Source organism: Thunnus thynnus, chromosome 17 (assembly GCF_963924715.1).
Source record: "Thunnus thynnus chromosome 17, fThuThy2.1, whole genome shotgun sequence".
NCBI classification, from domain to species: domain Eukaryota; kingdom Metazoa; phylum Chordata; class Actinopteri; order Scombriformes; family Scombridae; genus Thunnus; species Thunnus thynnus.
Genome location: NC_089533.1, coordinates 8257846 through 8278697, shown reverse-complemented (window position 1 = coordinate 8278697; position 20852 = coordinate 8257846). Strand labels below are relative to the sequence as shown.

General features: G+C 43.5%; 1 protein-coding gene across 3 annotated transcripts; it reads left to right on the top strand.

Moving 5' to 3' along the window:
- The first annotated feature begins 947 nt into the window (after nt 1-947).
- Nucleotides 948-17331, top strand: cdk12 (cyclin dependent kinase 12). 3 transcript variants are annotated; one of them, XR_010932166.1, is made up of 15 exons: nt 948-2904; nt 4358-5035; nt 5729-5908; nt 6852-6991; nt 7086-7256; nt 8480-8669; nt 9662-9718; nt 10055-10156; nt 11816-11893; nt 12003-12119; nt 12211-12342; nt 12627-12850; nt 13124-13546; nt 15283-15812; nt 17273-17331. XR_010932166.1 is itself a non-coding variant. In XM_067616386.1 (15 exons), the coding sequence occupies exons 2-15, from the start codon at nt 1727-1729 to the stop codon at nt 15693-15695; spliced, it is 4083 nt and encodes a 1360-aa protein (XP_067472487.1). In that variant the 5' UTR covers nt 948-1572; nt 1682-1726; the 3' UTR covers nt 15696-17331. The 3 variants fall into 3 exon arrangements, 2 of the variants coding, with proteins under 2 accessions (XP_067472487.1, XP_067472488.1); XM_067616386.1 differs by having other exon boundaries at nt 948-1572; nt 1682-2904; nt 15283-17331; XM_067616387.1 differs by having other exon boundaries at nt 13124-13516; nt 15283-17331.
- Nucleotides 17332-20852: the final 3521 nt, after the last annotated feature.

Genomic DNA, 20852 nt, shown 5'->3' with positions numbered 1-20852 from the left:
TAACTTCTGTAACACAAAATCTTCTAATGTTTGCTTTTTCTTGTAAAGTATTGTATACTGTTACCTCTGCAGGCCTCTGAAATAAAACATTTGAGAATGAAAAGCCACTCTCTGGTTGAACTGCTTGCAACTCATGTCCGCACACAGACTAAAACTTGTAATGAGAGATCAAAAGTAAATATTTATTTGTTCTAAGGGTAACAAGCCGAACAGGTTGGGACATAAAGAAGGAAGCACTTCACCATGACTATTAAAGAAGCAGGGCATTTGATGCCTGCACTAAATCTAAGATTTAGTTGGATAGCACTTCTGTGTGTTTGTGTGTGTGAATATTCTGATCAAAAGCTTCTAACATCAACTCAGAGCTTTGTTGGCTGGCTGTTGTGTTTTACTTTGTGTGCACATATGTGTGCAGCTCATGCGTGTTTTAATTCATGTTAAGTTTAAAATTAAAATGATTTTTCTTCTTTTAAATTTAATATTCTAATGTTTGTTCTATTGGTGCTCTGTCTGACTTTACTATTTTCTACCAGACCAAAGACATGACTTGTGTCTCAAGATATGAGACTGACTTAAGAGCATTTTTTGTCTTAGGACATGCAGTCATGTGTGCAATAACAAATCAGTAGCCTCCAACATCAGTAAAAAAATGCCTCCTTTAATGCTTACATGTCTAAATTTAAATCACCATGATCCTGATACTTCCTGTGAGAGCATTCATGTGTGTCCATTGTTCGTGTCAAATGAATTAGTTGAAATTCCGTTCATACTTGACTAATTAAAACAATATTTTACTTGTACAGACTGGTGCATCAGTATGAACATTTTTGCGTCGCTGGCGCGCCAGCACGAGCACAGTAGGCGGGCCATCTGTTGTGATAGGTCGTTGCTAAGATACGTCCGAGATTGACAGTGTTCCGGCTTCCGGTACATTCCGCTGTGCGCAGAAGCTGCTGGTCACAGGAGCCACAATGGCGTTTGTAGTCTCCTTCAGACAGGGCTGTGGATGTTATTAAATCCACTAGCATCGCCCTAAATATAGGCCTGGTTGACTCCCAGAGCCATTGATAATAAACTGGAACATCTACTGCACACGAAAAAACTATGATTTCTAATCAATATTGAATTGATAGGGGATAAAACTTACATTAAAGGGAACATGTAAACAGTACCAACCTGGTCAAGTTTTCATTTTGTTCGAGAAACGAGCGTCTTTTAATGAAGACGTTTGCTTGTTTCTGAATGCTAAGACCGTAAATCTGTGGAATAAAAACACCTTTACTTAACTTGGCACCGGACAAGGACAGCTTTCACAAAGGGACTTTTTTCTTTTTTACGAGTCGGCTCGCTAGCTGCCGAGCGTTAGCTAGCGGTGCTAGCTAAAATTGAGACGGAGACGACACCACAATGCTCCGTTCTTTGGTTGGGATCTTTTTTATTCACTGACTTATTCAAAGTAAATACTTCACAGCACTGGAAAACCAACTTGGCATTTTTCCTGCTTTGACGAGCTATGTTGGAGATCTTAATGGAATGAATCGGCGTTGAGGAGGACTGGACGTGAGCGGCCTGGTGTGTTTATTTTGTGTAACGTTATTTTCGTCCCCTGTTTCTGCTTAGTAACACTTCAGTATTGGCTTTTGGAGTAGCAACTGTTCTCCCGTGAATGAATTGCCTGCAGCACCGAGGCCCAGTCGCAGGAGAGGTACCGACGCCGGCGTGAGGGATGCCTGGGTCGGACCGACACCATGGGACCAAGAGGAAGCCGGAATCTAGCATCAGCGGTGTGCCACACCAGACCCAGGCCCCGTCTCATACTTCTGCGGGAGACATGACGAGTAAAGACGGCAAGTTAAAACCTTCAATGTCCTCTTCCGCCACCAAACGCAAACGACATAAATCAACCAAACATAATCGGGAATCCTCGGCGGTACCGGGACCCGAAGATGTTACCCACGGTGATACTGCGCCTCCTGGTGTCAACACGGTGAAGCCTCTGGTGGAGTACGACGATATCAGCTCCGACTCGGACACTTTCTCGGACCCACCGTCCTCCAGGCCCTCTGAGAGGGGGGGCGGGGACCGACTCGAGCCATCTCCAGACTACGATAGGGACGATATCGGCAGAGCAGCTGACGGTAGAGAGAACAAGGGGCATAGACACTCCCGAAAAAAGTCCAAGGACCCCAACAAAGTTAGAGAATCTGGCAATGGGGAACGTGGTTACAAGAAAAAGAGCAGCAAAGACCGTGAGAAAGGGACTTCTGGAAAGAGCAAGGAGAAGGCTGCCTCATCATCAAGCTCCTCATCCAAACGCCAGGTCCAGCCAGAAGGTGACTCTAAACGCGGGGAGCTGATGCTCTCCTCCCAGGTACAACCTGCAGCCAGTGTAGGTAGCACTACTTCCTCCACATCCTCATCTCGCAGCAAGGAGAGCAGTCGCTCAGGGAAGTCTCGCAAAGACAGGCAGCAGAGGAGAGAAGGTCGAGGGGAAAGCAGCCGCAGCTCCTCCCAGAGGAGCCGGACGGACAGGAGCCACCGCAAGTCCTCCAAGAGCCTCAAGTCAAGCCCCAAGGGCAAGTCTTCAAGTAGGGGAAGTCCTCGCAGGAAGGGCACTAGCTCTGCTCTGTCGCCCAGTCCCAGAAGAGGGGCTGGCAGCGAGAGTCCACTGGGCAGTGGGTATGGCCAGCAGGGGGATGACAGCTACAGCAGGCGCAGGGCGGCCCAGCAGAGCCCAAGTCCTTATGGGGATATGTCTCGCCGCAGCAGGCAGAGATCAGACAGCCCTCATGGCAGTAGACATAGGTCCTCCAGCTTTGAGAGAGACAGCAGCCCCTACTCACGGAGACGCTCCATCAGCCCCTATGGTAACCGCAGGTCCTCCAGCACCAGCCCCATGTCCAGGTGAGTATATGCTGCAAGGCACCTACAAAATCATGTTCTGAGAAGCTACAAAGCTTATACTCACACTCAGACACACATGTTTATGGAGAAGGTGTAGAATAGCAAAAAATATGTTGAGTGTTTCATGGAATAGAAGAGTAATTTACCTTGTCAAGCCATATCTGGTAGTATTTTTTTTGCTTTGTCCTGACATACATCTTGACTTATTATCCAGGGTACTACATATCGGGTTGTTAATTTAAACAGACACCAGCAACCTGCATTATGTAAAGTATAAAGTCAGACAGGCCTGTCAAACCTGAAGAGCCCTTCTCCCTTCAGCAAACTGTCGGTGATTTAGCCTAAAGGAAGCCAGCTGTAAGAGTCATGATGTAGATAGTTCTTAATGTTGAAGTTTCCACCTGCATAGTTTACACAAAGGCTGGAGAGTGAGAAAATAAAAAAATGGGGTAAGGTGTCAAGACAGGCATGCATTCAGCCATTTTATTTTTGCAGTGCAAGATGTCAGTAGACATTGAGCTGTGGTTATGTCGGAGAGGTCTGAACACAGCGGTCCCGGTTTTTACCTCTTAAATAATTATCAGAGACTTTTGTGTTGTTGATTAACATTTGAGTCATAAAGTAGATACAAGGTCTCCTCAAAGGTACATTCAAGGGAGCTGAGCACTTAAAATTGTTTTAAAGATATTTCCAAACTCCTCAAAGGCTCTTCCATCCTACATGAACCAAAAATAATCCTCCTGCTTTCCTGAAAAATCATAATATAATAAAATGGAGTCTACAAAGTGTTCTTTCATCCAAACAAGAGTGGGGAAACCCAGAGTGACCTATTTACTTGCTCATCTAGTGGACGCATTATCAAAGTGGATGGTATATATTTATGTCTACGGTTTAATATTTTTCCCACATCATACAAAAAAAAAGCCGTAGTTTCCAGATGACACCTTTTGAGGTGAAAGAACAGAGCGGCGCTGTGAGAGTTAAACGTTTCAGTGTGAGGCGGACAGACAGATGATTGATTGTACCAGCAGGATAATGGAGTCTTGAGATGTTTGGAAATGTCTTCCAAATTTCAGTTGCTTATATTTGGGACTGAAATGGAGTCGAAGCAAAAGTCTCAAAAAGGTTTTATAGCTTCATTTAACTATCAAGTTTTAGACTCAATCTGTCTCTTTCGAGGGTAAAACGAGTTGTTTTAGTGTTGGCGTACTTATATCTATATGAACATCATTTTCCAAATCAAAAGGCCCACTTGGTTTTGTTTTTAGTTTGATGTGATCAAGACAGAACTGTTATATCTTCTGGTGGAAGAGGTTGTTTTGGCTCGCTACCCACTCAGTTCACTTTTTAAACATCTTCAAAAAGCACCTAAAATACTGCATCGTATTCTCTGACTTCAGGATGCAGTAGAAAATAAAATGTTTCTGACATTCTTTTTTTGTTTTTTTTTTAGACGCTCAGGCCGCTCCAGGAGTCGCTCCCCTCTGCTCTACTCCTCCTCTCGTCGCTCTTCCTCTCGTTCCCGTAGCAAGAGGCATACTTCCTCTGCTGGGGCAGGGGGTGGCTCCCACAGCAGCCGACCAACCAGCCCCTCCCGCCTACCGCTGAACTCCAGTCTGGGAGCAGAGCTGAGCCGCAGAAAGAAGGAGCGCCAGGCAGCCGAGGCAGCTGCTCGTGCCAGCGGCGGCGCTTCCCCCGCTCTATTGGGACGCAAAACAACAGGTTCCTCCACGTCTTCACGGCCGGCTAAAGCTGATGCTTCACAGTCTGAAAGAGACTCGGCTACAGCAGCTGAAACTCAGCCCCCTCCGCCTGCGCAGTTATCACAGGACGCTCCCGGCGGTGAAGATCAGGTTACTGCACCTTTACCCTCCTCTTCCACCTCTTCTCCAGCACCTCCTCCTCCTCAGCCCTCTCCTCCTGTGCCACCCGCTCCAGCCACCCTGGTTCCACCGCCGCCACCTCAGGCAGAAACAAATATTCAGCCTCCTGCACCCTCAGCCACATCCCAGGCCAAGTCGCCAGCTCCGCTTCCTACACGCAGCCCCGTCCGACAGACCACGCTCCACAAGACGTCGACTCTGCCTCCCTTGCCTTTACCACCCCTATTGCTGGGAAACGCTCAGGACAGGTGAGGATCCCCAAACATCGACACACATATGACACTTCTAACTGGTCTGATTCATTAATACAACACTCAATTCATAACCTTTTTATATTTTTTAATGCATTCAACATACGGTTTATTTGTGGCCGGGCAACCTTTTTACTTTCCTGCAACTATAAATGCATCAGCCTCAGTATTGACCTGCCTTTGGTTCAGTTAGGTCCCACACAAGAGGGTTGATAGTGTATCACACATTTCCATATGGGAGTTAATATTGTCTGTTGTCTGCTTATATTCTGTGATTTGCTCCAGTGTCCCTTGGGGCTTGCTGTACCCCCAGTTCCTGTATGGCAAGCCCCTATGGACAACATTACTAAACACAGAGTAAAAAGCACTGATAATGTTGAAGGCAGTTTGAATAAGTTTGTTTACATGAGTTTTATCTGTCTACTAAACTGATTATAGATTATCACTTGTACAAATCTCTTGTTAAGTCATGCTCCAAAGCTCAACCTCTTCTCAATCGCTCTCCTTGCACGCTTTCTCTGTGCGCCGGTTGTTTCATTAACGATGAGCTGGGCAAAAATACGGTTATTGGGTGTACACAATCAAAAAGAGTACCTTCAGAGTGAAAATTGAATGGCAGATTTTCTTCTGTCTCTTCAATAAATGCCCCCCCCTTTTTTTTTCTAACACTCTGTATTTTTGCACCATCAGTCCAAAGAAGTCCACCCATCCTCAGAGGCCTCCCAGGAAAGAGAAGGAAGTTCGCAGCCGGCCATCACTCATCGATCTCCCTCTACCGCCCACCCTGCACGGAGTTGACTCCTCACCCCCACAGTCACCTATCCGCCAGGCTCCACCGCTACCCCAGCCAACCCTTAAGAAGAGACCAAAGTAAGTTTCTTTCATTACTCACCCGCCTCCAATCTTTATTTTCTTAATCCCATTGTGAAGGCTTTTACACACCGGGGATGTGAGGAATAATAATAAATATTTTGCATCAAAACTATTCATAGTGGCAGTGATATGAATTTGTGACAGAAACATGAATTAGCTCATTCTTCAGAAAAAATGATGGATTCAATATCATCCAGTGATGTCCTCCTCCTCCTCACTCGACAAAAGAGGAGAGTGTTCAATCCGCACCGACTCCGACCTGTGTTCAGCTTCTCTGTCCGCACAACCAGCCGTCTGTCAGCTGCAGCTTCTGGCCAAACTGCCTTCACCAGGCTGACTGACAGCATAAATTTACTGAACCAAAATAGTTTTCATGTTGGCTCCACTGGAAGAAATCAACAGTGTTTGTAGTGCGAGTGAGAGGAATCTGGCTGTAGTGAAACAGACAGACTGGAGCTTTGATCAGTCAATGTAGATGAGGTAAATAAGTTCAAAACACATATACAGCAGGATTTAAACAGCTGTCTGTGCACATTAAGCTTCACTAAAATGGGACAGAAATAGACTTGGAGCGTAAAAAAAAACTCAGCGGTCTCCATGTCCTTTGTCTTTTTCATACAATACAGGATGATGAGAAACACAATCAATCAACAGGTCCTCTGTTGTCATTAGGAGTCGTAACGTGACATCTGTTCTGCACAATGTGATTGGTTGATGCCCTTATTCCTGGTGCGAAAGCTTAGAAAAATCATTCCAAAAACAAATTGCGTTACCTTTTTGCCGCGTAATATTTGCAATCTGTGTGAAAGTACTCACAACAAAAATAACTGAAAAAGTATGTTGACATGCAAATTAATGGCATGAAAAAACACCCCCGGAGTGTAAAGGCCTTTAGTCTGAGCTGTTTTTTTTTTTCCTAATTTTTTTTGTTTGTTTCTAGGATTTGCTGCCCCCGATATGGTGAGCGCAAACATACCCAGAGTGACTGGGGCAAACGCTGTGTAGATAAATTCGATATAATCGGCATCATAGGGGAAGGAACCTACGGCCAAGTGTACAAGGCCAAGGACAAAGACACTGGTAAGGGAATAAAATCTGCACTCACATGATTATTCAGGTTTCTATTAAAACAGTTGGAGACATAACTCTCAAATATTCTCTCCAATCATGCCAGGTGAACTGGTGGCTCTGAAGAAAGTGCGTTTAGACAATGAAAAAGAGGGTTTCCCCATCACCGCCATCAGAGAGATCAAGATCTTGCGGCAGCTCAAACACCGCAGTGTAGTCAACATGAAGGAGATCGTAACTGACAAACAGGATGCACTCGACTTTAAAAAGGACAAAGGTAAGAGTGGTTACAGTTAGAATGCATTATATCAAAGCATGTAATAGATTTTCCTCCACCCTTTGTTGTGCACTAAGCTCACGGCTGCAGTGATAATCACAGGATAAATAATTACATGAAAATGAATAAACATAAACTCCCTCATTTATTATTTAAATGACAGACCGGTGGAAATACATTTTGGTTTGAGTTGTTATTGGCAAAAACACGATAGTGTCAAAAGACGCTTGTGTTCAAGGAGTTTTCTTAGGTGTTTGTGTTTACTGATGTAGCACCGGACAGTTTTATTAGGGGGACTTTGGTTCTTAGTTTGTACTTGAAATAAAACTGTTTCCAAAATAATAGTTTTTGGATACAGTTTTTCAAAATTTAGGCAATTAAATCCATATACAGAAAAAAATGTCAAATTGCAGTAAACCTAAACTTAATCGAATTGAATTTGAGGCAAATCAATCTGTATCATATCAATTTTGAATTGCAATGTATCAGGTTGTAGACCATGTTTGATTTCCGAGAGGGATAGACACATCCCTAACCCTTCATATAATTGATGAGTTTGACTAATGGATGGAAAATTAAAAATATAGGCCTATTACATACTTATTTAAACAAACATTACTGATTTGCAGCATCAGAAAACATTTAAAGTAATAGTGGTTGAACCCTTCTGGCTAACAAAGAAAAGCAGTTCAGTTCACTCCGTATACACATCTAATAATATAAGACAAGAAACCCAAATATAAACCAGGGCTAATATAATTATTACAGTTGGTTTGGTTATTTGGCTGCACATTAAATCATTGGGGTCACAGTCATGTTTAATAGGCTTTCAACCCACAGAAAGCAGTGCTGTAGGAAATTTCTGCCCTACGTGACTTGGTGATGATTTATGCTTGAAGTTTGAGAAATTAGATGTAGCGAGCCGTGCAGTTGCAATTGAGCACAAATGTTCCACTGTTTGAATTAAATCGCTCTAGAGTACCCTAAGCTGCCGAGAAGCTGATGTGAAGCAGTGTGTTGTTAAGCCCCCTTGCTCAAGGGCACCTTTGCAGTAGTTGTCAAGCTGAGAGGATTTATAATAAAGATTTCTAAGCTGGTTAGAGTACATAGCAACTTTCTCATCATATGCCCACTTCTCTAACCTCTAAACTTGTGACCTGTGTATGTATAATTGGGGGGTTTTTTGTTTCTTTTTCTGAATACATCTTCCCTTTTGTTTTTAGGTGCTTTTTACTTGGTGTTTGAGTACATGGACCATGACCTGATGGGCCTACTGGAGTCGGGCCTGGTTCAGTTCTCTCATGAGCACGTCCGCAGCTTCATGCGCCAGCTGATGGAGGGTCTGGACTACTGCCACAAGAACAATTTCCTGCACAGAGACATCAAATGCTCCAACATACTGCTCAACAACAGGTAAGAAACAGAAGACACATGATGATGTAATGTCCTTCATGAGAAGAATAAGTTGTGATTTGTATTAGCGACTAGGTGTTAACCAGTCTGGGTATCAAACTAGAAGCAGTTCCAGGTGAATTTTGATGTATCTGTATCGCCTACAGGTTTTTTTAATCTACTTTTTATTTATGTGTTTGTTTACTGTATTGACCCACTAAAATATCAGCTGTAAACCAGCATTTTTCCACGTCAGTAACCTTTCTGAAGATTGTTTAAATGCAGCTGCAGTCTGTAACTATCGTAAAGTCAAGATCAAAAGCAGTCGAATGTTAATTGTAATGATCGGAATCTAAGTGTTTGGCGGTACGTCAGCAGCAAAGCTAATTACAGTGCCACTAATTTAATCAGGCGCTTCAAATAACAGCAATGAAGGAGTACAGCAAGTCCTCACAGATGGTCGCGTCGTACAGTTCTACATCTAATCTGCAGACATTATAGGATGGATGGAAAAACATGTTAAATGGGTTGCAAAAGCTGAGATTCTAATAAAAAAAAGCTTAAAATGTGGGCTTCGCCGTGTAGTTCAGTATTTAGAGCCACACACTAGTATGCTCTCAGTCATTGCCCTGCAACTGTACAACTGACTGTAAATAGACGTGGAGTTTGGACATTTGCACCATAAAACTGCTGAGTTTGACTAATCATTATGTTGATTTGCCTTTTACCATCTCAAAGTGCCATTTGCAACATCTTTCAGTCATCAGTTAGTGCACTGATATGTGGTTAGTAAACAGAATCAGACAAAAAGATCAGAAAAGATAGATTTACATATCCCCCTGCAAATTTTGTATTGTTCAAACTTAAACTAGTTATCCAAAATAACCTGTCTGGTTCAGGCAGGTGAGTCCAGTTGTATTTTGTGTGTCTCAGTAATTTGACAGAGCATGTTTTCTCATGCATGGTGGCATTGCTCCTAATCTCAGATTTTTTTTATGTGTTTCTTTGTCCAGAGGTCAGATCAAACTGGCTGACTTTGGTTTGGCCCGACTGTACAATTCAGAAGAAAGGTAAGACAAGAGGAGTGTCATCTGCATATTTATAAACGTATGCTACACATAACTCATCTTCTTGCATCTGTTCTGCATAGTGGATATCAGATCTGATTTAAATGTATGATTAAATGTGTTTATAATGATTTGAGAGTAATTAAATCTCACCCTGAGCTTGGATTTTCCTCTTCATTACCTCTGATTCTCCACTAGATGGTGCTGTCTGTCACATTGTTGTCCATCAGAGAGAATCCATTTAGTTAAAGCTGAAATATTTGTTCGGACACTTGGGGGCAGAGATGCTCTATGAAAGTATGCTGAGTCTCACCATCCTTTCTCTTTCCTTTCCCTCAGTCGGCCTTACACTAATAAAGTAATCACACTATGGTACCGGCCCCCTGAGCTCCTACTGGGAGAGGAGAGATACTCTCCAGCTATTGATGTATGGAGCTGTGGGTGAGTGTGACCCTGACAACATCTGTCCGTTCATCCATATGAACAGATACATTTCTTCTTGTACTCATCCATTCTGTATTTTTTTTCTCACATAATATAAACAGTCTGTTAGCAAATTGTTTTGATTGCCAGTTGATTGATCAGGGAGCAAGGGCCAACACTAGGGATGCACAATATTAGATTATTTTGCTGATATCCGACATGCTGATATTTTCCAACTCGATTTGGCCGATTGCCGATACAAATATATGCACATATTTTTTTTCCACCTGGCTGAGGGGACCATTACGCATGCAATCATGGATTGTACTAAGTATGATCAAGAAAGACAATATATGAAGGAGGAACTTAGGAAGACTGGAGTTCAGGAGCTCAGCATTAAGACTTAAATGAACCTGCCAAGTGGGTCAAGCAGTAGAGTTTTCTTTGACAGACAGGATTAATGGGTAGGATTTAATCTCTGGTCCACTCTCCGAAGCAGAAGGTGGCAATAATGCACCTAATACGCTGGTTGCCAACTGCCAACATAAACCAAAAAGAAAAAGTTATTTTCAAGCAGAATGGTTCATCCTGTCAGCAGAGGTGTTTCCTATCTGTGCAGCCGAACACAGCAGCTTCTCTGCGGACTGTTTCACCCTGACGATCCCGGAACCAGAAAAGCAGCAGGTCTGTCAGGCAGATAAGTGAAGTGGAGCCTGTGGAGGAGGCACCAGGACCGTGTGGTGAAACAGTCCGTGGAGGGAAGCACAGCCAGGCGGCAGAGGAGAAGACAACGAACCGGCCGGTCATATTGGCAGAAATGTTCCTTTCGGGCTGATATTTCATTTTAAAGCCTTAATCAGCCAATACCGTTATGGTGCATCCTTAGTCACCGCCACCATCCCATTAAGTGAAAATATTGACATCCTATTAATTGAAAAATTGACTGTTTAATCTCTAAATTACTCAATAAATCAATAAACAGAAAAAGGGAAAACATCAAAGCTGCTTTGCCTGCCAGAGTGCACCTCTGCCTGCTCTGTATCCTCCTGCTAGATGAAAGTTTCCCTCCCGCCACGGTATACTGCACTAAAGTAGATATCGCAGTTGATGTGCTCGGTGATATTGTTTATGGAACGGAAGGAGATCAAACTTGACACAGCAATAAACAAATAACAGATGTGTTGAAAGTATCTTTTTTTTATGCCACGTAAGCAAATGTGTTTGCAACATAAAGAGCAGGCTGGATATTTGCAGCACACTGAGTCTGTTACTTTTTTCATCCTTAAGCACCGGGGGCATCAAGAGGCGAATTCAACTCAGTCAGGCATGAGATACTTGATGTTCTCTTCGCCTTTGTGCTCGGCTGCCAAATTTTTTAGCTCGGTTCATAGCAGGAGTCCATTTCATGCAAATCATTTCATAAAAATGAACATTAATGCTGAGGCTTTGCACTGAGCCATAACTTCCACACACAGTTTTGTATTCATATGCATTTCTGTATCTTCTTCATCTATGGTTACTCATGTTGTTTGGTCTCAGTTACAACCCTGTCTGATAGAGATCAGACATTCACTTTTTAACATTGTGTTTTAAACTTAGTTTTGGTAACTTATTTGCACGACAGCAAATATGTATCTGGAGTATATATTTTCTAACCTGTTGCTTGTCGTGGCCCAGGTGCATTCTGGGAGAACTCTTCACCAAAAGGCCCATCTTTCAAGCTAACCAGGAACTTCTACAGCTGGAGCTCATCAGGTATGTTGCCCTTCCTTAAAAAAAACATCTCAAGTAATAACTTGTGCTGCAACCTCCATGTTTCCTCACCACTGACCCCATCTTTGCTTCTCTCTGTCATTTCCTGCAGCCGCCTATGCGGGAGTCCCTGCCCTGCAGTCTGGCCTGATGTCATTAAACTTCCCCTCTTCAACACCATGAAACCCAAGAAGCAGTACAGACGGCGACTGCGGGAGGAGTTTGCCTTGTATGTAGCCATGCTGTGTTACCTCAGAGTCACAGTGATCGAGATTTGTTCTGTTTCTACAGTTGAAAAAAATCTCTCCCCTTCTGCACAGTTTACCTACTACTGCCCTGGATCTGCTGGACCGAATGCTGACCCTCGACCCTGCACGGCGCTGCACGTCAGAGCAGGCTCTCAACAGCGACTTCCTGTGTGACGTGGAGCCCAGCAGGATGCCACCGCCAGAGTCAGTACCTCCATGAACTCCCCTATCACCTGTCTCAATATCAAAATGTCAAATCAGAGCTCCTGAAAATGACATTTTGACTTTTCTTCAATCTATACCTTTTCTCTCATTTGTTAGCAATGGTGTGAAAAAAGTTGTACATGTGCATTGCGAATACAGTTTTGTTGCTTATATATTTCATTCTTGTCAGTTTCTGAGTTCTTTTTTTATTAATTACAGATTTACAATACTTGGCTGTGCTATCATTTTTTAATCTTGTGCATGTCTGCCCGCTGTGTCTCCAGTCTTCCTCACCATCAAGACTGCCACGAGCTGTGGAGTAAGAAGAGGCGACGTGCACGTCAGAGCGGGCAGGTCGAGGATGTGCCTGTGCCCAAAGTGCCCCGTAAGGATACGTCAGGGACCTCTAGCGGAGAGAACAGTCGGCCCCAAACCAGCCCGGCCGGAGCCCCGCCTCCTCCACCAGGAAAACCACCCTCCGCAGCCATCTCAGAGAGCGAGTTGTCAGGTAACAGCTGCCTCACAAGAATTTTAGCAGAAATGCACTTTGACATAATAATCTGTCATATGTTATTTTTTCATTTTATGGTTGTTCCTGTTATTACTGAATCCACAAACCCTCATCGTGTTGCCAGGCGTGTGCTGATGTACAGCTGCACTGCCTGCGAGTGAAAAGTTATTTATAAGTTGATTTGGCAGAAATGTTCATGGACTTCTGTATTTACACAGCATTGCATTTTTTGTAGTTTTGATTTTGGTGTCTATGAATGTGTGCGTTCAGGTCTGGGAGCTGCTGCAGAGCAGTTGAACCAGACAGAGTTGGCGGTCCTGCTGAACCTCCTCCAGGGACAGACGGATCTCAGCCTGCCCCAGGTGGCCCAGCTCCTTAACCTCTCCAATCCTGAGACTCTCAGCCAGTCGTTGTCTGCGCTCAGCGAGGCCTCTGACCACCAGGGGTCCTCAGAGGACCAGGCCCAGTCTGCTACCAGGCCCCAGCCCCCAGACCAGCCTCCCGAACCCCAGGAGCTCTCACCGACATCCGGAGAGCCACCCCACATCCAGGAAGACCAGGCGAACCTGCTGGCTCTCATTTTGGGCCAACTTATCAAGCCACAAACCGAGGAGCAAGGCGAAGAGAGCAATGGCGTCCAATCAGAGGAGGCACTAACACGCGGTTCGTCCGCCTCTACTACTGACCGCAAGGGCAAGTCTGGGTTTAGTCTCTAGAAATTAAAAAAAATAAATAAAAGGGGGGAGCCAGGGTCAGTTGGAAGTCACTGGGGACTGCAAGAATGAGGAGAGCAATGCAGAGGAGAACAAACAAAAAGCTGACTGAGTTTTGGTTCTCAAAACTCCTATATTATCAAATTAATTACACTTTAGTCTACCTGATGAAATCGACAGAATGATCAATTAAGCAAATGAATTGGGCAATTAGACCTATCACGCATCCCCCTCCCCACCCCTTCCTTTATCCCTTACATTCCTAAAACTCACATACGCCGTTATCCCCATTTACCACCCCTCGTATATATATATAAAAAAAAAAACAACAACAAAAAACCCTGGCAAAATGCCTGTGTAGCGTTTGTCGTCATGTGACCCTGGAAAACCAGGCAAAGGTTTATTGTACATGGACATCTCCCACTGGTGTACTCAATAAATCAGGAGGAAGTGTAACGTTATTCATTTGAAAAGAAAGGTTCACACTGTATTGTTCACTTCTACGTTTCCCACGTTTTTCTTCCCTTGTTTCTTTTCTCACAGTCTTTGTTTCTGTATCTGTTCCATTTCCACACGTGTTTTTTCTTCCTCACTTCATTTTCATCATTAAAGCAGGTGTCAAGGATCCTTCACAGGAAGCGATGTTGCTCTAAAAACAGTCTGTAATGTCAGCCTTTTTATGAAGAAAGTCTAATAAATTATCAAGTGAAAATAAATGTTTTGAATCTTTAGACCTCACCTGCATGTGTTTCCTTTAACTTTTGTTTGCCACACATTTTTTTTTGTTTTTAACTGTTCACTCAGATATTAGTTCGAAAATGTGATTTAGTTATTTGAATAAAACAGTTGACGATGCTGCTGGCACTGGAATGGTAACAGTCCTGCTTTCTTATGGTTATTTCTGCTGCCAAGGCCTCTCAAACACTTGTAGCCTGGTTTGCCTTGTTATGTTATGAACAACAAAAAAAAGAGACCAACCTGGTTTAATAATCTTTTCCTGCCCTTTGTAATACTTAAAATTCTCCTACTCAAGTCACCTTCTCTGTTCATCCAGCTGTACATGCCCTTCCTAATGTTTTCTCACCTAGTTCCCACATTTTTTCTTTCATTTTAGGGGGGCTGTTGAGGGGGAAAACCAAATACAACTGCATCTGTTATGAATACACTAGTGTATTTTTTTTTGGTTGTAGGTTTTGCCTACGTACAGTGGAAAAATGTTTTACATTGATTAATAAAAGTTCTTTGACAGTGACAAGTCACTTTAAAATAAAAAAACAGCACTTTTTTCCATTTTCAACTTTGATATTCACAATACCTGAATAGATGCATGATAATACACCAGATATGTTGTTTTAAGGTCTCAATATTTTAAGCATTTGTACAATTTCTACACAATTATACAGGTTGACAAAGTTAGACGATTACAACAATGCAAACAGTACAGATGCACTGACATGGTGCTGAAAATGTACTTGATGTGAAGATACAACTTAAGGTGCTGTGCTCTCCCTCTTGTGGTGAAGGTAGGAATGTCGACATTGTGCAGGCCTGTTCGACGTCAGTACATTTTTACTTTAATTGCAGAGTTAATGTAGGAGATGACAAATAAGACTAGATGGTGTTTTCTTTAGGGCCATGTGTCTGTAGTGAAATGCTTTGTGCCACACATGCTTTGATATCTAATGCATAGTCCTTGTCCTGTTTGGCCTCCTTCAGATGGTGCAGTGCCAAAAAGGAAACAGCTTGGGGCCAACCAGGTGCCTCCATCTGGCGAGCAGCGTCCACCCTCTCCTCCCGGGCCACCTCCGTCAGCTCTCGGAGACGCTCAACCGACTGGGTCAGAAGTCCAACCCAACCAGGACATCAGCCCTGCCGTGGCAGCCGCCTTGCTCCAGCTCATCTCTCAGCAGGACTCTGAGGCTGGGGCCTCTCAGCGCAGCAAGAACCCCTCTCCGTCTGTGGACACTCCGGCCCGGGGACAGCCCCCTCCACCCTGGGTGGCTGACTCTCCGCCTAAGTCTTCAGCTGCAGCTGAGGCCCCAGCAGGACTGGTGACTGCTGCTCCTGCCACCGCAGCACAATTCCCTAAGGACCAGGACCTCCGCTTTTCCCACGGAGCTGCCCGCTGACCCTCGATCCCCCGGTGAGACAGACCCGGGTATCATGGGACAGCTCCAGCAATCCTCACCTGAAGAGGAAAGGCAGAGGGGACACCCACAGATTATGACTCAGTGGACCATAAGCAGGTAGTGAAAGATGAATCAAATATTTTGAAAATGAATGTCACTTTGTGATGGACTGAAAAGAAAGAGATTAAGGGCTTTTTCAGGTATGGTCATGAACATCGCTGCTCCCTGAACAAGTCGTAATGTGTTGCTTTGATGGGAGCGATTAGACTCTGGTCGGTCTGACCTTAAACAATCCGGTTAGGTACAGTCGCTACCTGCGTTCCCTTACTCTTTCCTGTCCTCCGAAGACCCTGACTTGAATGAACTTTGGCTTCCAAATTGAGTGCCATGCAACTGGCACTCAACTTTGAAAGCAGCCATGATCTTTTTTTTTTTTTTTCTCTCTTCTCCCCCAAAACAAATGATTGTCACGTCCAGTGCAGTGCCCACTTCTAACAAGGTTATCAGTGTTTTGGAGAATCAAGTCCTCCACTCTGTGATGCTAAGGTATTGTGTACGGATAGATTTGACGCACTGATAAGAACACTGGAGAACCATGAGATTCCTGTTGAACCTTAAACGCCGGCTAGCTCCCCCTGTTTTCAGCCTTATGCCTCCCTGTGACCCCAACGACCCCTGAATGATCTCTTAAGTGGGGGAGTGTAGGTAAAGTTTCTGCTTTGGATGGCCCCCCACAACAGTGCACATCTTGCAGGGTTGTTTTTTTTTTTTTTTTAAATTTTACTCAAAGGCGGTTCCATATTATATTCTGTCTGTCAACGATGTGTTCGCTGCCCACTTGAAGATTTTACTTCCTTTACATACAGTACAGTAAATCTCTGTGTAGTAACAAGCCTAAGCCTGTAGTGCTCATGTTCCTGTCTCAAATATGGATTAAACCACCACATTATGATGGACTGCTCCATAATACCCACGCTATTCTGCTAGTTGAAATATACATACATACATATATACACACACAGAAACAGATTTTTCCGGCTTTTCCTGGTGGGTTCCAAAAGCCTCGTCTAACATGTCTCTGCCCCTCGCCTTCCTGCCAACTTGTGCAACAAAAGCTTTTTTTTCTTTTTTTGGTGCAGTTATTTTCTACATAAAGAAAATGATACACGCTTAAAAAAAAAAAAAAAAAAAAAAAAAAAAAAATGGTCCATGGTTCTGTTTCCATTTTTTTTTCTTTGGAAAAGGAAAGGGAGGAGAAAATGGTTTCACGTGTCTGTAAAAAAGAAAAGAATATTTTGTAATATGTGTTTTCTCGGTTCAGTTTATTAAAGGAAGTTATGCGACCAGTTGAACTGTCTCCGTTGGCCGTTTCTGAATGTTTTTTTTTTTTATAAACCAGCCACTAGATGGTGGGCATTCTCTCGTGCTGTAGCTTAAAAAACTGCAGGAAGTCTGCACAGTCAGGCCTCCACAAAGCCTGAAAACTGCAGCGTTGGCCAAGTTACCCATCAGGTTTCCACTGTTTCTCATTACTCTTATGATCTGGAAACTCATGTTAGCTCATTTTCATTCTACAGGCTACTTGGACTATAACAGCAACAAGCGAGCAAAGTCATCCATCATACGGGAGGCACAGGTGAAACTGAACTAAAAGCACACAATTCCAAACCTAAAATGACAACATTTATAATAAAATAATAATAAAAAAGACATAGAACACAATTACAATCTAAACATGGTTAAGATTTAACACGGTTAGACATTTGAGAATGATTCATTCAGCTGTTTGTCAATCACACCTTTATTTAAACCTTTGCAAGTAGTTTTAGGTCAGACTAGGTTGCTGGTTTGTCAGTGTGAGTGATGTAAAATCTACTTTATGTCCTTTTTCCTCTTGTAATAATCTGTTCCATCATGATCAGAGGTAAACAGAGTTGTTGCAATTTTAAGTTTTTACACAGCGAAAATCTGCCGGAAGCTCGTTTCAAACGCTGGAGATATTTGTAGTTTAATTTTCACTGTGACACTTAGTGAGCTCTATAATTTACAGTGTCTGGTACACTGCCTAATATGTATATGAATTTGACCCAGTCGCACAGTGATGTGAAGTGCTCCCTATACATCAATCTTATTTATGTGTTGATTCCTTCACCGCTTGGGTTGATCTCTTTATGAAGATCCTGACAGACAGACAAGGATCATAAACTGCACATTGGCAACGACAGAAGCCTGTGAGGTTCATGCAGACTGGCTGTGTGTGTGTGTTTGCACGTGTGTGTATGTGTGTGTGTGTGTTTGTATGAGGATTGGCCTCATGCATACCCAGACCAGCTCCTCACTTGGCAGGCTTACAGAGCCGCTTACCCCTCTGGCCCACCAAGCAGCTGAGCCCTCTGGGTGAGAGATCCTTTCAGAGTGAAGGCAGTGGGAGGCTCACCTGCCCTCTAGCACAGGCCCAGTGTGAGTGAGATGAGACAGTGCAATGCGCGTGGGTGTGTGTATGAGGGTGTGTATGTTTCCGTCTGATGCTTTCGCCCATCGGGACACCAAATAATAGTGAATGTGCCCGCAGGGAGTTTCCACAGGAGAGGTAGTGGGCAATGCCAGTGCCAAGTCACAGAGACTAGACGAATAAATCAGGACTGAGGAGTGAAGAGAGGGAGGTGCAGCAGGCTGTGCCATCAATCAGAAAGGCACCTTATGGGGAATGCCCATAAATGTGCCATGCTGCCAGTCTGAGGCACGTACTCGCCATGACGGAGACAGGCGACGGCGGCATTCAAAATGGAATGGAGCCTCCATTTTGAATGCCGTCGCTTCAGTGTCAGGAAGTGATTTTTTGGTGGACTTGAAGGATAACAGTGAATCGACGGCCGGCACATTTGAATCTATTCTTACAACAATTTTATTCATGACTTCTGTTTTTGCTTTGTCTGATTTTTAGGGCACAAATTTAACCTAACGTCAGCAGATTAGTCAGCTTTTAATACATGTGATGAAGACAGTAGTTTGCTCTTTGTGCAATAAGAGAAATCTGCCAAACTTGGACAAATTCAGCAGATTATATTGATTAAGTAAAATGACAAATCCAGCACTCACATGTCACATCTACCTGGACATGAGTGACTACAAAGAACACTCAGAAATTAGATTTATGGACAAAGAAGGAGGGCAAAACACTGAGGGAGAAAAAAAGTAAGCAATTTAATTCTGTGTATTTCAGTGTAGGGAAAGTCAATCAAACTCTGAAGGATAATTTACACATTTATACAATATGTAGATAAGCCTGCTGGTTGCCTTGACACCCAGCAGTTCAGATTTATTTACTTTCATGTTAACATCCGAATGTGCACAGAGTTTGAGATGTAGAAACAGGCGTCTCCGAGCAAAACACAACTATGAATTCTGCAGCAGAAGCACTCCATAAAGTCAATCACTCATTTTTTTTATTGCTTTTATGTGTTACTGTGATAAATTTCTAGATTAAATTTGAATGGAAAAAATAGGATGTGCATCAGTAAAACGCTCTTAATTGACTCTTTAAGACAAGTTAATATCTCTTGCTCCGAAATGGTACAATATATATGTGTGTGTGTTTCTGTCTGTTCTGCAAGTCCGTGTGTGCAGACTTATTCTTGCGTGTGTGTGTGTGTGTGTGTGCGTGTGTGTGTGTGGTAGTTCCTTTGTGCAGTGTAAATCTGGGCCGCCGTTGTCTCTCTGAGTTGTGCTACGGTTTGATGTTGAGTTTGATGACTGGGGCTGTTTGATCAGTGACTATGTGTAAACTCAGTGAGGGGAGACAGGGACTCCCACTGTCCCACATCTAAGACACACACACACACACACACACACACACAGAGAGAGAGAGAGAGTGATCACCGAAAGAAAAGAAATTATAAAAAGTTATATGTACAGATTCAAATCATTTATGTTTTTGATGGGTAATTTACACCCCTTTACCCTTATAGTTGAGCCACTTATAAACATACAAAAAAATGAAACTATGAATGCAACTCGGGTGTCGTAGCATATCCTGCTGTCTCCATCAGCGTGATATCCATCCTTCCTTGTCTTCTATCGAGCAAAATGTAATGTCAGTCATTTCGTTTATGGCTACATCCTTATTTATGTGATATTTCGAAAATTGATTGACTTTATCCCGGCGGTGATATATGCTTTTACTGCTGCAACCGGCGTGCTTTATTGATGCCGTAACACCATCTCCATTTCTTCTCGGTTTATAGTTTGGTGAGAAACTGCTGTCACACACACTCGTTATTCCTTGATCGCTCAACAGCGGCGAGACCTGAGCGAAGAGCTTTAGGAGGCTTTTTTTGGATTGGCCAGATGATACAGATGTGTGTTGATTTAATGTAAAGTCATCCGTGCCAGGTCGTGAAACTATAATAATCTGGAATCACGTTTCCTCCTTTGGTATGAATCCAACCTACAAGGAGGCGTTTGCTGTTATCTGTTTAACACTTTAAGCTCAATCATTGATCAATTATGAAAAGAAAAGCTTCCCTCTCTCTGATCTTTTTACACTTCAGCCAAAGACGCCTCTATCACCCTCTCCGCATGATGCTGCACTTCTGTAGTACTTCTGCAAGGTCTCGGCATGTCATTACCATGTCGATTCAAAGAGCTTCACGAGAAAAGGGGAGATTATTGTCTGTCTCTGTCTGTGTTGATGCTATCGCTTTAAGGGCAGAGGGGCTGCTGGGAAAGTAGTGAGCGAGGGTGGTGGTGGAGGAGGAGAAGGGTGGTGGTGGTGGTGGTGGGTGGGTGGTGTAGAGGGAGGTTTGGTGGGGGGGGGGGGGGGTTGGGGGGTGGACGGGCCCTGCAGGACCATTTGTGCTGAAGCTCATTTGCGCAGCGACACTTAATTGGCTACAACAATTAATTAATGTGTTGGAAAGTTGGCACAAAAAGTTCATTTAAGAGGGTTTTAATAAGCAATTAGAGGAAAAGCAGCGAAGAGAGGGAATTACTGGAGAGGAAAGAGAAAAGCGGAGATGGAGCGAACGTCTGGCCACTAGGAGTGCATACGCCCTACTGTAGCTGGGTGCAGCGCTTTGTCTCTTTCACTGACCCTTCAGTTTTGAAGAGCTGATGAATGATTAGGCGTCATTATAATGCCATTATATCTCTTTCTGA

Excerpts from the sequence above, each read along its gene's own strand:
- cdk12 (XM_067616386.1), top strand. The coding sequence starts at position 1,727 with ATGCCTGGGTCGGACCGACACCATGGGACCAAGAGGAAGCCGGAATCT. Across the intron at positions 12,120-12,210 it reads CTGCGGGAGGAGTTTGCCTT|TTTACCTACTACTGCCCTGG; the intron begins GTATGTAGCCAT and ends CCTTCTGCACAG. Across the intron at positions 13,547-15,282 it reads CTCTACTACTGACCGCAAGG|ATGGTGCAGTGCCAAAAAGG; the intron begins GCAAGTCTGGGT and ends GGCCTCCTTCAG.